The sequence below is a fragment of the Amblyomma americanum genome, unplaced genomic scaffold (genome assembly GCF_052857255.1).
Source record: "Amblyomma americanum isolate KBUSLIRL-KWMA unplaced genomic scaffold, ASM5285725v1 scaffold_19, whole genome shotgun sequence".
NCBI classification, from domain to species: Eukaryota; Metazoa; Arthropoda; class Arachnida; order Ixodida; family Ixodidae; genus Amblyomma; species Amblyomma americanum.
In genome coordinates, this window is record NW_027526491.1 from 1,166,290 (window position 1) to 1,192,915 (window position 26,626).

At 48.0% G+C, this 26,626-nt stretch overlaps 1 protein-coding gene across 1 annotated transcript; it reads left to right on the forward strand.

Moving 5' to 3' along the window:
- The first annotated feature begins 238 nt into the window (after nt 1–238).
- Nucleotides 239–24,944, forward strand: LOC144111958 (N-acyl-phosphatidylethanolamine-hydrolyzing phospholipase D-like). The gene is made up of 4 exons (XM_077645051.1): nt 239–253; nt 15,088–15,236; nt 16,869–16,983; nt 23,394–24,944. Exons 1-4 carry the CDS (start codon nt 239–241, stop codon nt 23,535–23,537), a joined length of 423 nt encoding a protein of 140 aa, XP_077501177.1. The 3' UTR covers nt 23,538–24,944.
- The last annotated feature ends 1,682 nt before the right edge of the window (nt 24,945–26,626 follow it).

Below are 26,626 nucleotides of genomic sequence, written 5' to 3' on the forward strand. Positions count from 1 at the left end.
TTGCTAGGTATAATTTCTACGTGTTTTACTCTACACTCTGATCATCCGACCGACTCGGAGCTGGTAATGAAAATGTTGACTGCAGTGCTATGGCTCCCGTTTGACAGCCAGCCACCCGCACGGCTCGGCCAGTGGCCCCTTGTTATCACATATACAGGGTTATTCACTGAATACTTTAGACAATTAAAAAAAATCTTTTCGAGTTGAAGGAGCTCTTTTTTCGGCGGTGTAGTCCATCATGGCGACGAAGAAGGTGTGCTGCACCCCCGTTTCGTGTTCGCCTCGTGTACCTCCAGACTGCACAAACTACGTCTTCCCCGGGATCTTCACCATAAGAAGTAGCGCTTCAAAATAAGAATTCATAACGGCCGGCACAGACAAAAGCATTAGCCCGGAGTGCGGTTCGAGCCATCAACCTCACCCTCACACCGTGCATCTTGTCTTCCCTCGCCCTCACCTCGTCATGTATTCCACCCCTCGCCCTCACCTCATTATGTCGTTCTTCCCTCACCCTCGTTCTAACGAATTTTCATACGCCCATCTTTCCTTATCCTCACCTCACCGACTGAAATCCTCATGAGGTGAAGGTGAGGACGCCCTCATGAGGGCTCGTCCTCTTGAGGATGCCCATCTCTGCTCGCGGCACGCCGAAAACGTGAGCTAAAAGGATTTAGTGCTTAAAATAAGGGCGCTTTAGCGGTCAGTTCGCGCAAACTGACTGCTTTCACTCTCCTGATGCGTCACCTAGCTCCCTTCTTCCTTCTTAGGTTCGTAAGGCTGGAAATTCGATCGAACCCGAGTGACACAAGCGTGTGTTTCAAACACACTATTAAATCAAGCCGACCACCCTGAGCCCGTCTTCGTAAGATTTAAGCGTAAAGGAGACATTATTTTCAGCAGCATGAGTGCTCACGCCTGTCATCCTGAACCAATATTTGCCACTATCTTTTAAAGCGTTATTGGAACCTAAATTTGTGCATTGCTCGATAAGAGTTGCCGTAGTCCGTGTATTGCCCTACAAAATTAAAATTATATGTTTCCGGCAGTGAGTGCTCCGAAAAGTCTTCAATACCTTCTCTCTTGCTTCCATGGCTCACAGTAATAATTGCTCATTCTGTTCTTTTTACTCGGTCATAAAACAGGATTATCTATGTACTTCCACCTGTCCTTTCGCGAACGCAGGCTTTTTAACACGTTCCTGTCATGGAGCTTCTTCACGTCCCTAAGCAGGCTATCCTTCGTCGTGTATGAACATCACCCACCTGCCCTCTATACGGCTCTGGCTGCACACATCCCTGGAGAGGAAGTTCTCGCACTTCTCTGTGATAAGTGCCCGGAGTGAATTTTTGTTTTGTAATTAGTTATGAGTTTGTGCTGACTTTTACGCTTAATTTTGCGCTAATTTCATGAGACTTGAATTCTTTTTGTATTTCTTCGCCATTACCCAAACGAGACGCCGAGGAACCAAACTTCTCTCAGAATAAACCGGTTTTGCTAAGCCCACTGCGCATGCGCGCGTTTACCTGATGAACTCAAGTGCCATCGTGGTTGTAGTCCTTGGCGGCGTCGTCTGCACGACAACCCACCTTACTCGGCGCCTTGATTGGCATTAAACTCTGTCGTAGCCAATTTCTGCCGTGTCACGTATTCTGGTCAGCTAAAGGCAAAAGAGCTGCCCCTATAGAGCTGGTACTTACGCTTTGAGAGTGTGTAGCACGTCGCTGCATGGAGGGGAGTCGCCGCGCCGGCGACACTGCGCTTTTTATTCGAACCTTCGTGTTTAAATGTTGCAGGCGACAAAGAAGACATGCTTGACCGCCAGTGCAGCTCATTTTGCCAGCAGAACATTTTTGTGCATAGTGATGCTTGCGTTTCAGCGTCCTCAGACAGTGCGTACATTTATTCCCGTTTTTCATGGGTATCCATCTAGGCATACACTAGCCGTGTACCGAGCGTTGTCTTTATTTCTTCGTCATGCTACATATCTAAGAATGACCACGCAGTTCTTTTATTTTCACATATAAACCCATAAATATAATCACGAAGTGCTTGGGGGCTTACCTCCAAGAAAGCTTCAAGCACTGCCCATGCGAAGCCGGCAGACGATTTCCCACTCCACTCGGTAAAAGTTTGTAACGGATCAGTACGGACGATCTATGCCGTTTTCCTTAATAGAATTGTGAATAAATAAATGTCATGTTGCTAAAATGGAATGATCAAATACCGGCTACAAGAAAAATCCAAATTATCTCACATTTCCACTGTCTGATAGTCAAGATTTCTCTTTCCACGAAATACAGAAAGCACTGTCTCTATAATGACACTTGAGGTATCAGCAAGTAATATATGTATCAAACACACACGCATTCTGGACTCCTGAATGTAAAAATAAAGCTTCGCGCAGTTCTTCACCCACAACCTTACATCGGGGAGAAATTGCTGCTAAGTCCGCTTGAAGAGAGAGCAAAAAAGTGAATCCGAACGCCTCCTTTTGTTGGCAGTTTAAAACTGACAACAAAGGGTGCACGGGGCGGCGAACTGTGTTTGTTCTAACTCTACAACATTACCTTTAACAGAGTCTCGAACTATATTGCTCATGGAAAGTTTTTAGGGGTCGAGTGGAGCGGGGGATGTGGGGAGCAATGGGTCAGCTGTTCTTCATTGAAACTGTAATATCTCTAAATCTTCGTGTTACTTATACCAGAAAAAATCCCCTTCAGGAAATTACTCCGGGATATGAGATGCTGAAAAAAAACTGTCTCTTGTAGTGCGCGCATTTTAAATAGGCTATTTTTTAAAAACATCACCTATCCTGTGGTGGTCGAAACAGAGCACTGTCCAATCACTGGCGGCTGTTATTGCGTTACGCCAAGGTTCCGTACCTGCGGCAGCGCCGTCCTAGGAGGCATGTCTCCCTCACTCTCGTGAACTTGCTGAGGAGGTCTCGCGGGAGCGAGAGGCAACGTCACCTCGCCCGGTGCCTCCTAGATAGCGGCAATTGCAGACGATAATAGCACCATCCTTCGGCAACGCTCTCGCTCTGGCTATGGTTACGGTGCACGGTGTAATAGAAAGGTGTCTCAACGAGCCCTCGGCAGGTGGCACAAAACGCCTCGCAGTTCTCGACGCTCGGCCGGATGGCGCCACATGACTGCGGCCGCATTTGAAGTTAGAAAAAGCAAATTGGGCAGGAATAGACGTTAGCAAGGAAATGTTGGAATATTGTGGAAATATACCTTGAGAGGGAACGAGAGCAACTGGTTTAAACGCAAAGCTTAGCCAAAATGAGTAAATAACCAGAAAATGAGACGCATGTTTTCCGATAATTCCCATTGTTTACCAGTAGTTCTCGTGGCCTTCAGGTTATTTAGCGTGTGCGAAACATTGGTAATTCCAACCATTCGCTTGCCACCAGGCTGATAAAAAGTGGATTCCTGTATTCAGCGATTATGCGCAATTCATCAAACCGTCAAAGCGAAAAACATTCAAGGGATTTAAGCCAACACGGCGTGCAGGTTGTCTGAGCAGTGGTGCCGACTGCGGTGAGCGATCTGAGCAGAATGTGATAGGTGCTATTTTCTTTACTACAGACATTAAATAAATGAAACTGTAAATTCCTGGCATAGTATGAAAATATCGCACGCAAGCCAAAAAACACATAAGCCTGAGTGTGATCGAATCAGTCGGCATGCTAATGAAACTGCAAAATAATGCACTCATATTCGGTACATATATCACTAGCTTTATTGTCAAAGAAAACAAGACACTCTAAAATCGGTGTCACTGATGAGCGAAAGAGCACATGTACGACCCACAAGACGAAAAGCGCTGAAATTAGCCAGACCTTGTTTTTCGTGCCTAATTATAGAAACTAAAATCCCGGCCATTCCACGTACACTGCAATCAAGAATGTCCTTCTTTGACAGTTTTACTCAGTGATTGCGTTCTGTTGCCCATTTATTTTTCCTTTGCTTTGGAGTACTGACGAATCCTCATTGACGTAGCTCGCGTGCGTAGTTCGCCCTTTTCAGTGTCGCCATTCGTTCAGCATTTTCTGGAGACTTGAAACAAAATCTACTTGTTCCAGCTGCCTGACCTCTCTTCGCTAACCGCTTTTCGCGGAGTTTCAAGGTGTCCGAGAAACTGAGGCATCTTGGACAAGTGCTTAGACCTGAGGCTGCTGAATAAACTTGCAGTGCTTGTGCCACGCCACACTTATATCAAGAAATCCGCTGTCCCGCTAAACTCGAGGATAAGCCTTTGGATTTAGTCCACCACGACAGACAACAGCGTCACCCACTTGTTTGAGCAAATTGCGACAATATTTTCAGCACTTCGTGTCGTGTCACTTGACAGCTGAAATTTTTCTAGTGAGATTTGCCTTTCCAGTATAGCAATTAGCGTCATAGTCACGTCCTCATTGACAATTACGATCATTGTCGGCAGGACCGGAGGAGACGGGTTTGGCGGTGCTCTCAACTGGTTAACTTTGATGCGCTCAGCTTTCGAAAAGTACACGCTTCTGACTCCAGATCTAGTTCGAGTCGATGGCAGCCCCAAGAGCTAGAAGTTAAAATGTTCGGCAGCACTTCAAACAAGTAACTGAAGCCGCGCGATGTGGTGCCCGAGGAAGATATGGTTCCTGCGGCCCTCCTTCGTAGACGGCTCTTGATTCGCCGCATCCTCGAGCACCGTGGAGCGATTTCCGTTCCTTACTAACTTTCGACAGGTGTGCAGAACAGTCAAAGAACCTAGTTGGCACAGCATCTTTCGCAAGACAAGATCCCCACGGTGCACGTACGAGTATATGGCCCTTGTACATGGCTTCCCGCGTTTTCGACACGAGATGAGGCTAGAAATGTTTCTCACATAATTAGCCTGAAGGTTGCAGCAAACGGTCATTACGTAAGATAATATTTCTCCACACCTTCAAACGTTCTCCGTCCTTGGCGCCCAAAACAGTGAAAACGTTTCTTTGCACGGCTTGTAGCCTGTCGTACATCGCGGAGCAGTGCACTTTCGCCCATTGTCGAAGCACCGAAGAACCGGCGACAGCACCATACATCACCATAATCAAAATGCAGTCGTGTTTCAGTCAAAGAACAACACTACAGACCGAATTGGAAGTCCATGCCGAGAAAAGCTTACGTTCAACGGCGTGTTCACTGCAAGCAGACGACAAAGACGGGCCCACTAGGGCCCGCATTTCTGCGTCGCCATCGGTCGGCAGGCAGCGAAACTGCGAGACTCTGCGATGAACGTGAGGAGCACAGGAGAAGCGGCGCGGTTGGTACACCTCTCTATTCTTACACCGTGGTTACGGTGGGCTCCTAGCTTTTGATAGACTATACTTGCGCAGCCAAAACTACCGTAGCGGAAGTTATTCGATTTGCGCATTATTTTTCATGCCCCGCAACCCTCCCACGAGTCCGTCAGATAATGAAGTTGAGCTAGTTGGTTTTGCACGAATAAATTAGCGCTAAGGACGGGACAAGAAGTGGGGCGACAAGAGTGCATGAGTCTCGCGTATCTCTGCGGGGCAGTAGGGACCGAGTCAGGCGTCTGGCGGAGGAAGGCCATGCCCATTGGAGGATTGGGCAATTGCACTTACTCGATGCCTGCGAATCGAGCCTGGCGCAAATGAAGCGGCTGCCTGCGTATGTGCGGACAGACTGAAGCAGTAAGCGCGGTTTTCAAGACCGTGCCTGAGGGCACTGGTAAAAAACTCGCTCTTATTGCACTTTCATAACAAGTGAACGACTCGACGGCGTTTCGCTTTAACCCAGCTGCCCGATTTGACCAAGTTGGTCAGTTTATAGTTCACCCGGCCCACTTGCGCTAGCTCTCGACAAGATAGCGTTTACATCAGTCGGTATCGAAATCTATTTTGCACAATTCGAGCCCATGAGACTCATCAAAGGAGGCACAGAAGTGGAGGGTCATGAAATACGTATGCAGCGGAGGTAGATGCCGCAGTGGAGAATTATCAAGCGAAACAGATAGCAGACTCAGGAGCATGCAGTAGCGCCTAGACAGATGGCACCGCAGCAGAAGAGACGGAGCCATGCTGATGTGGCCGACAGCACCGTAGTGACGACATGGTAGCTGAGTAGTGCAATGGATGAAGCAGAGCAGCAGCACATGGAACATCACGCTAGGCACGCAACATGTAAGAGAAAGGTAGAGGCGTGGAAACGTGAAGCCGACGGGAAGGAGGAACCGTCGGTACAATGTCCCAAGCGAATGCGACACTAGCGGAATGCTGAGCATACAAATGCTCGGCGCGCCACGATTCTGAGGTGCGGGCTCGGGAAGCAGCCCAAAAGGAGGAGAATAGACGCCGAAACACTGAAGCGCGGGCTCGGAACGTTGTACGAAATCACGAAACCCGGGAAGGCCCCGAAGTGAGAGTTCGCCACGTGACGTCGGCGAATGAGAGACCACAGCAGTGCGACGCAAGAAAGGAATGGCGCTACGCGAACGCAAAAGCAAAATTGGAAGCAGGTCGGAAGGGTGTCGACATGTAGAGAAACCATGCGGGAACAACGATTCCTTGCTCGCAGTAAAGAAGCACAAAGCGGAAATAGCCTAACGATGGCGAATTGTTTTGTGTGGTCTGATTGATGACGCCCGTTGCCTAGTATTGCATCTGAAACATTTCGACTCATATTAAAACACAGCTTTCATGCTCAATATCTTAATGCCTCAGACCTGAATGTCAACCACTGAAAGGTTCAGGTGTTTAGAAGACTGTTCATAGTTCTCATTAGTGGCTGCACTGGTTCCTATTTACGTCTTCTTCCACCTTATTGACAGGTGTCCTACTTCTTCATCATGCTTCTCTGGAGCTTCTTGTTCGACTACCTGCTGTTCATCACCTGCGAGAGACCGGCGGCAAAGCTGTAAAAACTCGTATTCGAGCCGCAACGAACGAAGACGACCAAGCAGGAAGTGAACGAGGTGGCGAATGCTTATGGCGAAGAGCACAAATTACCAAGACGTAGCTCCGCCTCGCCGAGATGACAAGGTGCCCTCGACACGTACCCTTGACTGCAGGAAGGTGATATAACGGGTGGCATTAGGAGAAACGCAACCAAAGAGAATCTCAACTCTGAACGAATCTCCAGTTGCACATCTTGTACTAAATCACACACGCGACAATTTATGCGTTTTTATAGAAGTAATGGCAGGTTGAACCATGTCTGCAATTCCGCAGAAAAACTCCTTTAAAAAGAAGGGTATCAAAAATGCCGCACTGCTGTGACATAAGGGATTAACTGCCTCTTAGGAAATTCTTTAGAGCTAGTTTTTAATGCGACGTTGAAAGCAGTTTTCTCGAAAAACTTGGCAGTCGTTGGGCTAGAGTTGTTTTGAAGCGAAAACTTCTCTACGCTAGGTTTTCAAGAGGGCAGCGTCTGTGCAGTCACAAGACAGGTGTCACGTGGTGTAACATGGCAGGTCAAGTGACCAACTCACGTCATCACAATCTGCCCACCGCGGCAGGTGGCAGCTGCCCCATCGGGCATTTCATCGACGCTTTGCAGACAATTCGTTCGGCAGTGTGTGTGGCGTTTTTGAACTTAGCCATGCAAAGGAAGGTTTCGCTTCTCACCAGGGTTAAACAAAGTTTAAACAAAGTTTAAACCACAGCTTTTTCTCCCTTATTTTGAAGTTACATCACGTACTTTCTTACATTCAGCGAGATGGCGGGTCTTCTTTGATTTTTTAGCATTCCTGTGTATATAAACCTGACGTACACTATGCGGCACTCTGTCAATAGCTCTTTCAAGATCGAGTTATAGCATTTCGTTGCTCCCCTCTAGTGCGTGACAACTTTTCGGGACATTTTGGTTGTGAGCCTTCCTCCTTAACAGTGCACACTGGCGTTTGACTTACGTTTATGCATCTAATATTGTTGATGACCGGACGGTTTTCTTTCAAAGCGTCTACCAGGTGTGTAACACTGACCGTATTGTATTGACACAGGCTAACTGTGTTTTCTGAGCGCATGACAGATCTATAGCTCGCGCCTTGCCAGCGACGCCAGCGCGGACTACCGCTGTGATGTCGGCTAGAAGACGTCGGTCCCTGTCTTTGCATCCAAAGTGAAATGAGCTTTGCACACTTTTTTGAGAAAGGGAGAGAGAGAGTGAGCGGTTATTTGCTTTATTTAACTTCTAAATGATACAACAATAATAGATGGGCCTATAGACAAAGCTTGTTTGGGCTCACGCTTGGAAGCACAGTAAAATAAGATACTTGAAACTCAAACAGTGCAAATGCATGCCAGTCATAACACGAAAAAGAAGAAAAAGACAAACAAAATAACAGAGGGTGGTTGGAACTACGACATGTCGCTAAAAACATCTTTAACCCAGTATTCAAAGTTTCTAGATATTTGGATCTGAAAAGGGACGTCATTCTACATTTTATACCGTAAAGCTGCAGTAGTTGCTGACCATAAAAGTTGCGTGTTAAAATATGATTGAAGTTTAGACGGCTTGCAAGGTGCACGACTTTCAAGGCAAAAGTCATGCAGTGTTGTATCAAGCATACGTGTCCCGTGTAGTTACTGTCAAGTGAATCCTGTATCAATGAAAATTGCTTGCTGCCATTTGGAGTTGGGAAGCAAAGCACACGTAGCAAATTCGTTTGGAAATCATTGAAATTTAATGATCAAGTTCTGGCAGACGAACTCTTTGTTAGAGAGACAGCGGACGTCATCGACGTGTTGTGTAATGAGTAGCAGGCATGTAGCGCAGTATAGTAGGAAAAATTGAAGCAAAAGTAAAAATGATAGCGATAGCAAGATCTGGCGTTATACAAGATCAACGAAAATGCTGCCAAAATTTTCCATGTGAGAACGAGCAAAATGACAGCTGAAAAATTTATCAAGGGACGTGTTTTCATCAATGAGATTCGATCTCTAAAGCAACAGTTGGAAGTATTGATGACGAATGCTCCCGCGGAGCTACGCTGCGGTTAGGTGCTGAGCGCTTGATGGCTGATTAGCCGCCTACCGAAAGCATTATCGGCGTAGAGAAAAGTCGTGCTCATTTGAATCAAATATATGACATTGAATGACAGCGGTCTCTGAGGAAGCAATAAGGCGGTATAAAACGTGCGTTTTGCTGAAATTTATAGTGCCCTATTCGCTTCTGGTTCAGTCAGGATCGAACATTTTAAACGTGAAATTTTGTTACTGATAACACGATTATACGATGAAATCAACGCTTGGTTTTAAAGCCCTATATCATCCGAGAAAGTAACAAAAAGACGCGAAGAACTGAACCCAGGCAAGTCTCCTTGTCCCAATGGGCTGAGGACTTCATTTTATAAATCCTTTAAGCCTGCCGTAGCTCCAGTACTGAATAAGCTATACGCGATTGCGTATGACCGTGACTCTTTGCAGCCGTCCTTTCTAACCTCGCACACGGTTTTAATTCCTAAGCAAGTAAGCTACGCTTTATATTTCGCCGGGAAAGCCAATATGTCTCAATAAGCCAATACCACAGATGAGCTTCCCGCATTGACCAAATGTCTTTACATTCTTTTCTACTCTGTTTTGCGGGAGAAAAAAGAATAAATGCATGAGGAGGTTATGTAGACGAGGTGCACCACCTGCCTTCGAATACATATAAATAAGGGTCATAAACTACATAAAACTGCAGAGCTGTAAAAGTGAGAGAAACATTCACTGTCTAATACTGAAGGTCGCTGTCATACGAGTATCGTTAAAATTACAAGATGTACCTAGTTATTCGTTTAAATACTGACGCACTAATTTCATTTAGGTTTAATTAGTCCTGAGCGAAATTTAGCCAGCTCCATACAAAAGAAAGCAATGGTTTCACGAGATTTTCACTGCATTCCTTCAACTGGGATGCGCATAAGTTCGCGGATATAAATTTGAAAGCGTATGAAAATTTTTCCAGTCGCACAGAAAGAAGTCTTCTTTGCCTGTATTCAAGCAGAGCCCATTTTTCAAGGTGACTGCAACAAAAAATTAAAAAGAATGTTCATCGCCATTTTCAGACACTACTTCCGCTTAAAAGAAATAGCCCAAAATCTGCGCTCGTTTATTGGCGGCACTTTAATCTTGTGTCACTCACAAAAAAGTCACAACATGTTTCATACCCCTCAATGTGAATTCCTTCAAAAGGCAAACGCACGTGGCTGAAAGAAGAAACGCTGGCGCAACAGTCGTGTTAAGCCTATGTTCTTGTCTTCGCTATAACTACTCCTAAGTAATAAATCGAGAACGTTTACCGTCTGTTGTCGTTCATTAGGTTGGCTTTAACTTCTAGGCGGTGCTCGATCGTTGGCACCAAACACGTCGTCACCAGTCGAGCTGATGGCAGCTGATTGGTTTGCATTTATCGTGAAGAAAGTCATTAGAAACGTTCTTCTCTGTTTTTGTATTTTTCGGTTAGGTATCTCGGAGCTTTGCAACTACATGCGCAAGTCCGTCCTCCGTACCATTCGCATTTGGCGCCGCGTCTCCATCGCTTTTCTCGGTCTGTTTACGTTGAGGTTCGAAGACTAGCTTGTCCAGCCGCCCCGTTGGCGCCTCGCAACAGATGAACAAGAGGTAACTAAGGAGGTAGCTCCACACAATTGTGGTGAAGAAGAGCGAAACCTGCGCAAAGATGGAGGGAAAACACATATTTCACTATTATTACGCGCGGAGATTGCTTACAAGCCTCACATACGTGGAATAAAAGAGATAGAGTAAATGTTTTAAAAGCTAAACTATTAATAGTATTTTCAGTATTGTTCTGCCCTTTTTTATTCTCACAGAAAAAACAACATACAGCTCTTGGGGAAGGATGTGTGTTCAATTCATAGGTGTTTTTACAAGAAAACAGAACATATAGAAGAACCCGCAATACTCCCGATGTATATATATATATATATATATATATATATATATATATATATATATATATATATATATATATATATATATATATATATATATATATATATTGCCACCTGGTGTTCTCCGGTGGCGCTGAAGTGTCTTCGAAGACGTTGAAGTGTCTCTCGCTGGCTGGCTGGCTGCTTGCTGTATTCTGCTGGTTAGCGACCTGTCTCCCTGTTTTCCGTTACATATTTTGGTGTAGGCGCTGGGTAAAGATCCCTGTATATGTCTCATACTCCTCCGGATACCCTGGGCTCCAGTCCTTCGCTAGTGGACACCCCCGTGCACCGTGCTAGCCGGAGAAATCAAGGCCTACCTCCCGAACACGGGCTTTTGGAGTCTGCCAGAGCACCCACCCATCGACCTGTCATGCCAGCTGCTGCCTACTACACCTTGCAGAATCCGCGACTGCCCAAACCATTCCACGGCAGTCAGCTCGAAGACGTAGAGGACTGGCTTCTCGAGTTTGAACGCGTGGCCTCATTCAACCAGTGGGACGACGCCGCTAAACTTCGAAACGTCTTCTTTAGTCTCGAGGATGGTGCACGTACCTGGTACGAAAACCGAGAAGACGCCCTAACATCATGGCACGAGTTCCGCCGACGCCTGCTGGAGACCTACACCAGCACGGATCGTCGAGAACGGGCTGAACGGGCTTTGCAGTCTCGCATTCAGATGCCGAATGAGACTGTAAGCATGTACGTGGAGGATATGACTCGGCTCTTCCGGCGAGCTGACCCGGCCATGCCCGAAGATAAAAAGGTGCGCCATCTCATGCGCGGCGTTAAAGAGCAACTTTTCGCTGGCCTCGTGCGCAGTCCACCTGGGACTGTTGCTGAGTTTCTCTCGGAGGCGGTCACGATGGAGAAGATGCTCTTGCGGCGGTCTACCACCTACGACCGGCCGGTACTCGCCGCTTCACTTACAGAGCCGCTTCCTGCCTTCGGGGCTAACCCTGGTCTTCTCCGCGACCTGATCCGCTCCGTTGTGCGCGAAGAGCTCCAGGCGCTTTTCGGTGCTCCCCTGCCGACGGCCGGCTCTCTCGCTAGCCTGGTCCGCGAAGAGGTTCAAGCCTTGAGACCTTCGTTCCCGTCCGTTGACCCGCCGCCTTTACCAACGGAGTGCCGTCGTCCAACGTACGCTGAAGCCTTGCAACGTCCTGCGCCCTCTTCGGCGCAGTTTCCTCCGTCCAATCAAGGCTCGCTGTTTTCCGCACACCCCGACACGTACTACATCGACAATCGACGATCACCCCAGCGGAAGACGGACCTGTGGCGTGCTCCGGATCGGCGGCGTCTCTGTTTTCACTGCGGGGAACCCGGTCATCTGTATCGCCAGTGCCCGTATCGACAGCTTGGGCTGCAGGGGTTCCCTATCGACATGCCCCGTCCACCAAGAGGTCAACGACCCCGGGAGATCGAGGACTACGTAGCCCAGCAGCGCATGGCGACAATTCCCAGCGGCAGTCTCGGTCTCCATCACCACGCCGACCTTCGCCACAGCCCCAAAGCTCCTCCTGGATGGCGCAGAGACGGTCGCCAAGTCCCCGCCGGGAAAACTAAAGAGAGCGACCTCAGGGGGCGAGGCCGCTGGCAATCGATACGAACAAGACCCCCCGACAACGCGAACAGCGACCGACCGCGATTTAAAGGCAACGACTGCAGTACCTGAACTCGGAGATCGATTCTCGTTGGATATACCCGTGCTTCTCGATGGCTATAAGGTTAGTGCTTTGGTGGACACTGGCGCTGATTTCTCGATTTTAAGCGGAAAGCTAGCGGCGCTTCTTAAAAAAGTAATGACACCATGGTCCGGCACGCAGATTCGCACGGCTGGCGGACATGTCGTAACTCCGCTTGGCCTATGCACAGCAAGAGTCCAAATTCGCAGCTCCACATTTGTTGTCAGCTGCCTAGTTCTACCGAACTGCTCCCGTGACTGTATCCTTGGCGTTGATTTTCTCCGAGAGTATGGAGCTATTATTGACCTCCGAAAGCGCACTGTCACATTTTCTACCGAGAAAGCTGATGTTTACTCCGAGGACTGTCCACGCCGCGCCGCCCTTAGAATATCCGCCGAGAGCGTTTGGATTCCGCCACGCGCCAGCGTTTTTGTGAGTGTTCACTGCGACGGACTACGTGAAGGGACAGCGGTCGCAGAGGGCAACCTGTCCCTTTTGCTCACCCACGCCATCTGCTCAGCGCGAGGTCTCATCCATCTCCGCGACGGCTGCTCTGAGCTCCTGGTGACTAACTTCTCTAACGAGCCCCGGCACCTTTTTCGTGCTACTGCCATCGCATTCGCCGACCCCTTAGCGGAGGTTTCTGAATGTTTCCTGTGCGCCCATCCCTTGACATCAGCCCGGACCTTTCGGTGACTCAACAGCGAGAACTACGTGCCCGTCTTCACATTCAGCGGCAGCAGGGCACGGATGCACGCCGCTACAACCTCCGTCATCGGCACGTCGAATACCATCCGGGAGACCAAGTTTGGGTGTGGACCCCGGTACGCCGCCCAGGCTTGTCTGAAAAACTGATGTGCCGTTACTTTGGACCGTACCGAGTTTTGCGCCGCGTTACCGAAGTGACCTACGAAGTTCTTCCTGACGGGACTGTGCAGCCTCAGCGTCGTCCACCCCGCTCTGAGGTTGTGCACGTTGTCCGCATGAAACCCTACTTCACGCGGTAATGGATAGTACGCTCAGTGTTCTGCTAGTTTTCGCGTGGGACACCTTCGCCCACCTCCCTTGTACATTTTTGTGTGCTTGTGCTGTTTTTTTTTTCTCTTTCCACTGCCCATACTGCAACCCCGCTTTTGTTTTTCTTTTTTTTTGGAGGGGGAGTAATGCCACCTGGTGTTCTCAGGTGGCGCTGAAGTGTCTTGGAAGACGTTGAAGTGTCTCGCGCTGGCTGGCTGGCTGGCTGCTTGCTGTATTCTGCTGGTTAGCGACCTGTCTCCCTGTTTTCCGTTACATATTTTGGTGTCTCCCTGTTTTCCGTTACAATATCATCAAAGATTGATCTTTGTTCCTGTGCGCTGCTTTGTAGTTACGAAGAGAACAAAAATATGAAACAAGAACAAAAACCCACTAAGACAATGTGCCAAACTTAGTGGGCTGTCGTTGTTCCATCTTTTTGTCTTCATCGTAGCCACAAGCAGCGCGCATAACCAAAAGCGCTAACCCAAATAGCCCCAGTAGCAGCGTTACTGAGGTCATGATTTGTGTTAGCACTGAGTAGAGAAAAAAAGTTCTCACTTGGCAGGCTATAATGCATTATATCGTCAATACAGGAACGACTGATGCATTACCAACATTGATTTCCTCTAATAACAGTGACATGGCAGCTCAGAAAACATAAAAGCTCCCTAAGGAAGTGAACAACTTTCACCAGTTTCATAAAACAAAATTGCTTTCAATGTCTCTCCTTTTTTTTCTAGAAGATCATTATCAGCCGAATTACATTCAATGCAGGACAAAGCTGCTCACAATAATCTCCAAATAATCCTGTCTTTCACCACCCAGGGCCACCCTATTCCAGGACATTTCCCCTATCTCATCTCCATGTCTACTCTCTACCACTCCTGGTTACGTTTTCTTTCCTTTCGAATCCATTCTGTTACCCTAAAAGAACAATGTTCAACTGTTAACACTGTCCACTGCATGGTCTGACATCAATAGGAAGACTAGTCTGATCTCCCAGCCTGTATGCAGTGTTGAAGGAAGCCAAAAGCCACTGAAACCAAAAAAAAGCATAGAGTAGATCACCACACGTGACTGCAGAGGTCATGGGTTCGGATCCCACTGGCAGCATGTGGTTGTCTTCTCTTCTTATTTCTACTAATCAATTATCATTCAGGTAAGCAATGATTACACTGCTAATTTCCGCTTCACCAACACAACAAATAAAAAAATAATTCCCACGTGCTTTCCTTGGTTTTGAGCGGCTGTTGGCTTCCGTCATATGTGACATAATGAGCCCCTCATTTCCGTGTCCTTATCTGTTGTATGTAGTGCTGCAGTGATTTTTGCTCACACTATGCTTGACTAGAACGTGATCCCCAAATGCATAACTGGCTGTGTACAACTGCACCCAATGTAAGGATTTTTCAGGCCAACGACAATGCTGACCGACTATCTTGGTGTGATTCTCTTTCTGCTGCAGGTGCTGTGGGGAGGCTGGTGTGTCATCAGCCCCGAGTACCGGTTTTACTTTGCGGGCGACACAGGCTACTGTGACGTTTTCAAGCAAATTGGGCAGGCGTACGGGCCTTTCGATGTGGCTGCTATTCCCATCGGAGCGTATGAGCCCAGGTGAGATGTACATGCCAAGAATTGCGTAATTATCACCATTGTTTTTTTTTACTTCACCTACTGCCTCCCCTTGGCAAAGCTCTTTCAGTGACATTATCTTTTGTGTGAACTGCTACAATTATACTCCACGACAACTTTTTCTGGCAATGGAGCAGAAGCCATGCTGAAACTCGCACTCTGTTCCTGCGCAACGAAATGCATTCCCGCCCCTGTCCTTGTGACACCCCTGTACATATGTGCTGTTCACAACAAACCACTAGAAGCCAGGTTAAAATGCCAGCTGAATGCGCCATGTCAAAAACTTATGACAGAACGCACCATTTCTTATTTTGGCTATGAAACAGGTGTCTCAACACTTTACAGCACATAGATTAATACATTGCAGTAGCAATCATCATGTAATTTCTCATCGGCAACATACCATAATCTCACTGACTGACTGCAAAAATGCAACTGGTGGCCCCATTCTGGCAAGGTTTTGCAACTTTCAGGTGTACGTCAAAAGTGCTGCAAGCAGTGCAATGCTAAAATGAAACAACTATTAACTTCGATTACGTCTCTCCTCTAAAGTGTGTTCTGGCAATGTACGAAGCCAAAGAAAGTCCTTTTTCTTTCCAGTCCTTTCCAGAACCAACAATGCAATACCAACTAGATCAACAGAAGGCGATTCTCCTCCAGAGAACTGGTGCATTCTAAAATTGGAGTACCGAACATTCAAAAATTAAGAACGCTAAACCCGGCTCGAGCACCACTAATTTATGTTTGTGCAGAAAAACAGCAGCGCTATGCCAGTTCGCTATCGTTAAGAAAAAGTACAGGATGATAAGCAATGAGCTCTATGCATGCTTTTACGAAGGCGCTCTTTGATGGCTTAATAGAAAACTGCTTGCATTGTATGTGGGAGGTACTGGGCTCAAATCCTGTTACAGCCTGTTACATATTCAAACCCTCCCGTTCAGCTCACCCAGGGGAGGCAGCGTCTGAAAAAGATGCCACGTGTTCCCTCAGACCGCACTGTCTTTCAGTGCTTGCAATGGCTGCACGATCCTTAACTCACTGTAACAAGAGGAACATGCAACACAACATAATAAAGCACAGAGAACGCCCATGTTTTCTAGAATTTCATACTTTCATCAGTTTGCGGGAACACGATGGCCGCAGGTGGCACAGGACCAGGTTAATTGGAGAGACATGGGAGAGGCCTTTGCCCTGCAGTGGGCTTAGTCAGGCTGCTGATGATGGGCTCCATAATAAATCATAAGAGCCATTATCATCTCAAGGTTCAGAATCACCAATGTGCAGTGTGAAACAGAACAGTTTGTGGTAAACTGCTATATACCCACTCCACGTCTTTGCAGCCTAACACCCACATATCTCAGCATGGTCCACCCTATGTCACCTTCACATGCGTAGTGCTGATTTCCTCTAGTGTCCGACAAACATATGACTTTGGCTCAAGTTCGAAACATTTGGAACGTTGTGCAGTGGCTGCATTTGCAAAGCAGAGAAAATTATGCTAAAAATTTTCAGAAACGATGAAACAAAATTCAGCAGTGTGCTCGAAAGAAAGCAGCAAACTACAGTCAGTGCAGCAGCTGCTTGTGAGGTCACATGCCCTGTGCCATGTTGCAGGTGGTTCATGAAGTACCAGCACGTGAACCCCGAGGAAGCAGTTCTTATCCACAAGGATGTGCGCAGCCGTGCCACGCTGGCAGTGCATTGGGGAACCTTTACGCTTGCCAATGAGGTAAGACAGTTTTTCAGATTACTGCCTCGTACGATGAGCATGATATCTGGAAAGCTCGTTACAACAGACACTCCGATGGCACATTGTCAGGCACTGTACTCACTATAAGGTTTAATTCATCACACTTGATTTCAGCACATGCTGCAATGCCACAACTAAACAAAATACATGAGGTTCGGTGTTGTATAAATTGTAGTGGAGCTTTTTTTTGTGTGTGGTAGTGTTTACGAGCACATCCTTACAACCAAATTCTTCCAAGTGTTTGAAGCATTAGTTAGAGGACCATAGACACCTAATTTCAGTTATGTTTTCTTTTTTCAAATGATCTGTGGACATTAGAATATGTGGTTCAACACATGGTATTCACCAACGACCACAAAATAATCCATAATTGAAATTGTTTTTGATGCTGTTCTGGTTTCAGTTTCATCAACCGAACGATGGCTGTGACGTGTAGGGAGTGTTTAGGTCACATGACACACGAAAAGAACTGCAAAATTATTGCTGATGCATAGTTTTAATTCACTACAACGGTTAGGCCGGCCTGGTTCAAGAGCTGGAGTGACAAAAAAACGACATGTCAGCAGTTATATTGCAGTTTTTTTTCATGCCTCAAGTGTTTCAAGAAGACGATGATGATGATGATTAATTTTTCTGGTGCTGGGGTGGCTTTGGCCAAAGACCTTCATGGCACAAGGTATTTTCTTCTACTCAAGATGGGATCAAAAGACCCGTTTTAAATGCATTTTACCCCAGTTAATCCGAGCACCAGGCCAGGGCAAAGCCTGTACCCATTGTATCACTGGTGGATACCCGGCGGCACTGGGAATCGAACCCCGCACCTCCCACATACGAGGCAAATGCTCGAGCCACTAAAGCACTGCTGCAGTATGTTTTAAGATGAACACAATAAAATTTACTTTCTTGTTAATCTTAAGCGTTATTACACTAGCTTATTGAGATGTTCATCAAAAATCTGTCCTCAAGTAGCAAGACACCGCAAGGGTGGATAGCTGTCACCTACTCCAGTCCATTTTCAGCACAATAAATGTGCATTCAGACTATGTAACCTGTTGCCATATGGCATATTAGGAACTTATTCGCACAATCGTGCGTGAGGAGCTTCACAAATTTTGTAGCCCGTCGCAGCCTGCGCTCGGTTCCATCTCCGCTCTTGTACGAGAGGAGGTGCAACAGGCGTTCCGGGGCCCTGTTCCTGTGGTCGACGTACCACCTCTGCCTGGGGACTACCACCGTCCGACGTACGCCGAAGTTGCAAGGCGTCCGGCTCCCGCTTCGCCGCCACCAATTCACGCCACGCCTCAAGCCCCGCGGCCCTCTGTGCAACCGGTGCAGTACTTCGAGGATCGTCGAGCACCCCTCCGAAAGGCCGACGTTTGGCGTACACCTAACCGACGACCGCTCTGTTTTCACTGCGGAGAGCCAGGTCATCTTTATCGAAATTGTTATTACCGACGCATCGGCATCCAAGGCTTCCGCACCGACTCACCGAGACCCCGTCAAGGTGAACGACCCCCTGAAATTGAAGAATTCCTTGCGGACCAGCGCAATCCATCCCGAGCGCAGCGGCAGTCGCGCTCACCCTCACCGAGGCGCTCTTCCCCGACACCTCCCGGCTTCTCGCGAGCGGCACCGGGCCGATCGCCAAGTCCTCGTCGGGAAAACTGAAACCCGCGACCTTCGGGGGCGAGGTCGCTGGGGGGCGCTGTGCTGAAGACCTCCCGTCGTCGCCGCTACAATCCGACAAAAACCCGCCGACGCCATCACTAGAGTTAAAAAACCGCGTTTCTTTAGAAATACCCGTTCTTATCGATGGTCGCAGAGTAAGCGCATTAGTTGATACCGGGGCCGATTATTCGATCTTAAGTGGACAACTGGCGACCATTCTGAAAAAAAGTGATTACCCCTTGGCCTGGCGCGCACCTTCGAACTGCCGGCGGTCATCTGGTTACGCCCAAGGGTATGTGCACTGCTCGCGTTCAGATCAGCAAGTCCACGTTCGTCGTCAGCTGCATCGTCCTGGGCGAGTGTTCTCGGGACCTAATCCTCGGCATCGACTTTCTGCGGGAGTATGGAGCAATTATCGATCTGCGCAACCGAATCGTCATGTTTTCCACAGAGCAAGCCGCCGAACTCGACAACTCCTGCCAACGCAGTGCCGCACTTCGCGTTTTCGCCGACAGCGTCACACTTCCGCCCCGTAGCAGTGTTTTGATTGAAGTCGCCTGTGCTGAGTTGCACGACGCTGAAGCAGTCGCCGAGGCTAATCATTCGCTCCTCCTGACTCAAGGCATCTGCGCCGCTTGAAGCTTACTAACAATTCGCGCTGGCCGGTCTGCGATCCTTGTTACAAATTTTTCTCCAGAGCACCGGCACCTTTTCTCTGGAACTGCGATCGCTACCGCTGAAGCGGTTGTGGATGTTCCGGTCTGCTTTGCGTTCGCGGCAGCGGCCCCTGACGACCAATCATCGCGCGCCACTGACGACCAATCTGTTCCGAATGTCGACATCAACTGCAACCTCCCCGAAGGAAAGCGCCTGGCCTTAGAGCACTTGCTATTGGAGTATAAACAGTGTTTCGCTTCTTCGTCGAAAGTTCGTCAAACGCCCCTAACGCAACACCGGATCATTACGTATGACGACGCTCGCCCTATCCGCCAGCAGCCTTATCGTGTTTCCGCCAAAGAACGGGAAGTAATCCAAAAGCAAGTTCAGGAGATGATTGACGACGGTGTAGTTCAACCTTCCCAAAGCCCGTGGTCTTCGCCTGTTGTCCTTGTTAAAAAGAAGGATGGAACACTTCGATTCTGCGTGGACTACCGTAAATTAAACAATGTGACTAAAAAGGACGTCTACCCGTTGCCCCGCATTGATGACTCCCTGGACAGATTACGGCGTGCTAAGTACTTTTCATCCATTGACCTGAAGAGCGGTTATTTGCAAATTGAAGTGGACGAACGGGACCGCGAAAAAACTGCCTTCGTTACACCAGATGGCCTCTATGAATTCAAAGTGCTGCCTTTTGGCTTGTGCTCTGCGCCAGCGACGTTTCAACGGATGATGGACACTGTCCTCACCGGCCTCAAGTGGCAAAGTTGTCTTGTATACCTGGACGACGTTGTCGTTTTTTCAGAAACTTTTGAACAGCATCTCGTGCGCCTGCGAACTGTCCTCAGAGCCCTCCATTCCGCTGACCTTACGCTGAAGCCCCAGAAGTGCCACTTCGGTTACACAGAGCTCAGGTTCCTCGGTCACGTTGTGAGCGCCGACGGAGTTCGACCCGACCCCGACAAGACAGCCGCCGTCGCCAATTTTCCTACTCCGACTGACAAGAAAGCTGTCCAGCGTTTTCTGGGTCTCTGTGCATATTACCGACGGTTTATTGCGGACTTCGCAAAGATTGCAGAGCCGTTGACGCGCCTCACCAGGAGCAACACCTCCTTCGTTTGGACAATAGACCAAGAGACGGCTTTCTCTTCGCTCCGCCAACGCCTTCAGACATCTCCCGTTCTTGCACACTTCGACGAAGAGGCCGACACCGAGATCCACACCGACGCCAGCAATATCGGTCTTGGAGCTGTCCTTGTCCAACACCAAGAGGGCATTGAGAGAGTTATAGCCTATGCTAGCCGTACTCTCTCCCGCGCCGAACGCAATTACTCTACGTCAGAGAAGGAATGCCTTGCTGTCGTATGGGCCACCATGAAATTTCGCCCTTACCTTTACGGCCGCGCATTCAAAGTCGTAACCGACCACCACTGCCTATGCTGGCTGGCTAATTTGCGAGACCCGTCTGGACGATTGGCCCGCTGGAGTTTACGGCTCCAAGAATTCGACATTACCATCGTATATAAGTCGGGCCGTAAACACGAAGACGCCGACACGCTGTCGCGTGCACCACTCGACTCTTCCGGTCCCGAAATCGACGACGACAGCGGTTTCCTCGGTATACTTAATGCATCGGACATAATAGCCCGGCAGCGGGCTGACACGGACCTCCGACCGCTGATTGACAACCTTGAAGGTCACGCCATGCCTCTACCACGACACTTCGCTCGACGTCTCGGCTCTTTCTGTTTGCGCGAAGGTATCTTATACAAGAAGAACTCGAGAGGCCAAGAAAGAGCTTACCTTCTGGTACTTCCGGCCGATCTTCGCGCCGACATTTTATTGGCATGCCACGACGAGCCCACTTCAGGCCATCTGGGTTTTTCTCGGACGCTCGCCAGGATACGCAACATGTACTACTGGCCCGGACTCTCGGACGATGTCCAAAGGTACGTAAAAAGCTGCCGTGAATGCCAGCGCCGGAAGACGCCACCGCTTAAGCCGGCGGGTTTTCTCAAGCCCGTTACTACACCCCGCTCTCCGTTCGATCAAATAGGAATGGACCTTCTCGGTCCTTTTCCGTTGTCACTCTCAGGAAACAAGTGGATCATAGTCGCTACTGACTATTTGACTCGCTACGCCGAGACCAAGGCGATACCCTGTGCCACAGCTTCAGAGGTCGCCGACTTTTTCATGCAAAACATCGTCTTGCGGCACGGAGCCCCTTCGTGCGTTATTACCGACAGAGGCACAGCGTTTACAGCGCAGCTAATCGACCATATATTTACGTTGAGCTGCACTAGCCATCGCAAGACCACAGCTTATCATCCGCAGAGCAATGGGCTAACCGAACGCTTAAACAAGACCATTGCGGACATGCTGTCAATGTACGTAGACGTTCAGCACAAAACTTGGGATGAGGTGCTACCGTACGTCACATTTGCGTACAACACGGCCCTCCAGGAGACTACACGCTTTACTCCCTTTCGTCTTGTATATGGACGTGAAGTCCAGAGCATGCTTGACGCGATGCTACCATGCCTCGATGACGACCAACTCGCACCCGATGTTCATGAAATTGCCCAACGCGCTGAAGAAGCCCGTCAGCTTGCCCGCGTACACATCGGCCCACCTAGTGTTGCCAGGTGGCGCAAGCTGTCCGATGGTGGCAAACGATGATGTGACTGCAGCAGCATGCACGGGCCGGTCGTAACTGGCGCAACGCTGTTGCAGGACCTTCTCCATCGTTGTGGCTTCCGAAAGAAATGCAGCAACTGTAGATGGTGGGCTGCGCACGAGGCCTGCGAACAGCTGCTCTTTGACGCCTCTCATTAAGTGCCGAAGTTTCTTCTCTTCAGGCATGGCAGGATCAGCTCTCCTGAAGAGCCGCGTCATGTCCTCGACGTACATTTGTACGCTTTCGTTCGGTAGCTGGACGCGGGACTGGATTGCCCGCTCCGCTCTTTCGCGGCGATCCGCGCTGGTGTAGGCCTCCAGCAGGCGACGGCGAAACTCTCGCCAGGAAGTTAGAACTTCCTCACGGTTCTCAAACCACGTGCGGGCGCCATCCTCTAGGCTAAAGTAGACGTTTCTTAGTTTCGCGGCGTCGTCCCACTGGTTATAAGCAGCCACACGCTCGAAGTGAAGGAACCAGTCCTCCACGTCTTCGAAAAGGTCCCCGTGGAAGGCCTTGGGAACCCGCGGGGTCTGCAAGGTATAGTGGGCAGGTGTAGCACCGGCAGCTTGCGTGAGAATACCGGTGGCTGGTATCATGACTGTCGCGAGTGGTCCAAGCTCCGGTGAAAGTCCCTGCAGCCTCCGGCTGAAGCGGTGTACCGGGGTGTCAATCGGCGCAGGGCTGGCGGCACGGCTCCCTGGAGGGGTTTCTTGCATGGGATACTCGTACCCAGCACCTCCACCAAATTGTCACGGAGTTCTCACGGAGAGACGCTTCAACAGCTGGAGTCGGCAAGAGGAGACGGTAATGGCGGCCGATCCGCGAAAGCACGATCGCAACCTCATCGTCTTCGCGGACAGCTTGCGCCACCTGGCAGCACTAGGTGGCAATATGAAGTACCACAAGCGATGGCAATAAACAAATTTAAGCACTTTTTCCCCCCCTAATAGAGGACACTTGAATTGGGGAGTGGTGTTTAGCATAAAGGTATGTTCAGGTTGAATGTGTTCTTTTTCTGATGTAATACAATCAAAAGATAAGGGGCACTTAGAGCCGCAGGTACTTAATTTTGGATCAATGCAATATAGTGATTCACATCAGCCTGCCAACCAATGAGTGCGCTATCAGGATGTACTGCAAGGATAGGTAACTCAGAGAACAGTATCCTGTATGGTCATGTGGTTCAAATGGACGTGACCTATGTGCACCTTGATGCGACACACTTGTGGTGGTAGGGGGGTACACTATAGCTATCTACATTGCTCCTTCATTCCAGGAGAGAGCCACAGGTTTGGGAGTTTTTTTTGGGGTGTGCAGACTCTAGAGGAAGAAAACTAATTATTTTTCTTTTTATTTCTCCTTCCTCCCTTTCGTGCTTTTCCAGTACTACCTCGACCCTCCCGTGAAACTGCGCGAAAGTCTCGATCGCCACGGCATATCGCCCCGCGAGTTCTTCACGTTGAAGCACGGCGAGTCGCGGCTGCTGCACGCAACGACTTCGAACCGAACGTCCCGTGTGTTACCCTGACGACCGTGCTAGGGCGTGTCTGATTTCGATGTTTTTGGTTGTTTCCTCAACCTTCTGGCCGTGGCTTGATCCTCGGCTGTGTGTCGCAGCAAGGCTGACATCAACGGTGGCCCGCGACATCAACGCAGAAGGGATGCACTGCTGCTGTCATCAACAGCGCAAGTGGTGACGGCACTTACCTCCAAATGCAAGCAGTCAGCATCGACTACATGAGTGGCCTTGTTTTTCTCTCTTGATTTTCGTCGGGTGCAAGCAACAACTGCACTGAAAGATCAGAGACTGGAAATATCGCAAGCCAGCAGCAGCCATGTTGTTGGCTGCTTGTTTGTTTGTTTTTATTTGTGTGTGTGTGTGTTCCTGTGTGAGTGTGTGCAAACAGTGGTCCTTGAAGCGGATTCGAAGCATTGTCCTCGAGGAACGGTTTGGCTATTGTATGGCATGCATGTGGGTACACAGAGCCTGGTTTCACGAAGGCACTACACTTCAGCAGGGTGATTATTCCGTGCCCCTCGGGACATCCGACACTCGAAACTACGATTGGGCAAGGGGCTCTTTATTGTTGAGAGAAGAGTTGTTGTTGCTGTTGTTATTGTTGTTGTGACTGTTTATTCTTGTTAACTGCAGACGTTGCTGGGCGAAAGGGGTTGTAAGAAATCTTTTTTTGGGTCACAGCGGCCTCTCTGCAGTTTTGAGAATTTTTTTCTTTTTTTGATTCCCTTGCAGCCATGTTTCACGGCTGACAAGCGAAGTATTCCCCCTTAATGCACATAGGAGTGAAACTATTTAATGTGGATTTCCTACGGTCGTGTTTTCCGTGCCTTAACTTAGTGTGGTATTTATAAGTACCTGTTCCAGATCGTCTGTGCAATCATTTATGCACTCCCTTAAATGTCACTGCTTAGAAATTGAAGCTCTCCTTACTTTTATAGTGCAAAGCTAACCATTTGTTACACCAGGTACTTTTGTCCACTTCACCGAAACTAGTCAGCATTGTCCAGCTTTTGACAAATACTTTAAGCATTTTCTTTTGTGCCCAGCTCGATTCCAAAAGTGGCCTGCCCATTAACATAAGCTTGTGTGAAACACTGCTTTTTTTTTTTGAGCAATCACAAATTGTTTGGTACCCGGTGAAGTGAGCCAGCCAGGCAGGCCACTAGCAAATATGCTTCGGAGAAGTGCCGGTGATAGTTAAATGTGTACTTCAAAGGTTATGCTCCCTTCAGGTTGTGTTTTCTAATTAACTTCCTCTTGCTGACTCCTTTCTCTAACTGAAACTTTCCCATGTTTGCAAGAGTTTCCACATCCCTCACTCATCATCTCAGCAGAAAAAAAAAGAAAGAAAACGAAGAGACTTCTTTATTTACAAAAACGAAAAAACCAGCACTTCATTTCCAGAGAAGTTTACAACACCTTTAGGTTTTAAAAGAACCTTATACTGTCCACTAGCACTATTGCTGCAAAAGTATGTAGCAAATTCCGTCCTAATTTTAAAATGATTTGTGGCCCCCGTTTTCCTTTTGTGCTGCTCGAAATAATAGTACACCACTTGTACATGGAAAAGAAACCAACAACTGCTTTCACACACTCCGTATTAAACCAGGCAGTAAGAAAGGTGCTCAGATTCAGAAGATAAGTGGTTGGAAACACATCTTCTTCAACCATTCTTTTGCTATTGGCAAAGGCCTAAATGCGCCGATCTCCAGGCAGTAGTGACAACACGTAATGTAACAGAAAGTACCAGCTAACATTTGTGTGATTCCAGTCTTCACAAGCTTTCTTCATGCACATTACGACATTAATCATGGCACTTGAAGCAAGCAAAAGTTTTGTGTCAAAGTGTTATAAAATGCTGTTCTAAGCAACATGTACTTCAATGAACTATTTTACTTTACTGAACATTTTTTTTGAACACCTGCAATATTTCAGCACCCGTAATAAACATTAAGCATTTCTTGCAGGGTTCACACGTCCCTCATTTGTCATTTGATAATTCCAGCAATGCCATGTTCAGCAAGTACCAGCGACTCCTCTTATGAATGTGCACTTGCTACATGTTTCTGTGCATGTGTGAATCAGCTAGTGTCAGTAATGCAAAATAAAAGCTGGCAACAGATTTGAAACTGTAAGATTAAAACAAGGCTGACAGTTCCCGCCTGCTAACTTCACATGTCACTGCTCTGGAATCAATCACCTGTGTGTTGTTCCTCTGAAAGAATTAGCCATTTTTGTTCTCTTTTTATAATGCAAGATTGAGTGCAATACCCTGATGGCCAAGGTTTGTCTTTTCTGCATGTATTTTTCCTGGTCATGCAATGCATCCCATGTGTATGCATCCTTCTGCAATGTTTTAAACTGAACGTACTGTGTTCTGCCATAATCGAGGTTCCTTTTTTTTTTGCCGCATCTCATACCTTGTTAACCTTGGAGGATGCTATGGAGGCAATCCAAGCGGAGCTGGTTTGAACCAAAACAGTGGCCCCCTCAGAATTTGTACGCCAATAGGAATGTTCATGTGCTTGTACTCTGCTTCGATGGGCGCTTACAAGATGACGCTTATCACTTGCTCCAATAAGCACTAATCTTTCACGTTTTGCTACACATGCGAGCCTAAAGCACCGATGCAGTGCTGAGATATAGGGAAAAATAAGAAATGCAAAAAAAGGTACCAGGTATCGGCTGAATGCATTTTTTTCGGGTTTTTTTCCTAATGAAATCAAACAATGTATACTAAATTCAATGTCAGAGTTCACTTTCTTCGTCTTCAGATTTCGCTATTGTGTGTCGGCCTTTTCTTTTCACGTAAGTTCAAATGTTTACATTGAAAAACAAAACCTGTCATGCGTAAAATGCAAAAGGTCTGCTATTATTTAAGGTTTTGCCTTTTGGTTACTGATTTCTTTTCAGTTTAAGTGAATAGCGCACCACAATGTGTCTGCTTTCGACCCTGTATAGATTTCACTGTGTTTTGTTATAATACAATTATCAAGTGTGAGTGAAGAAGAAGCAATCTTTGTGCCCAACCTCATTCCCTTGTCAGTCTTATATTTTTTTTTCTAGAAAGGCTTTCAGCAGCATCTGTTGGTGCACAA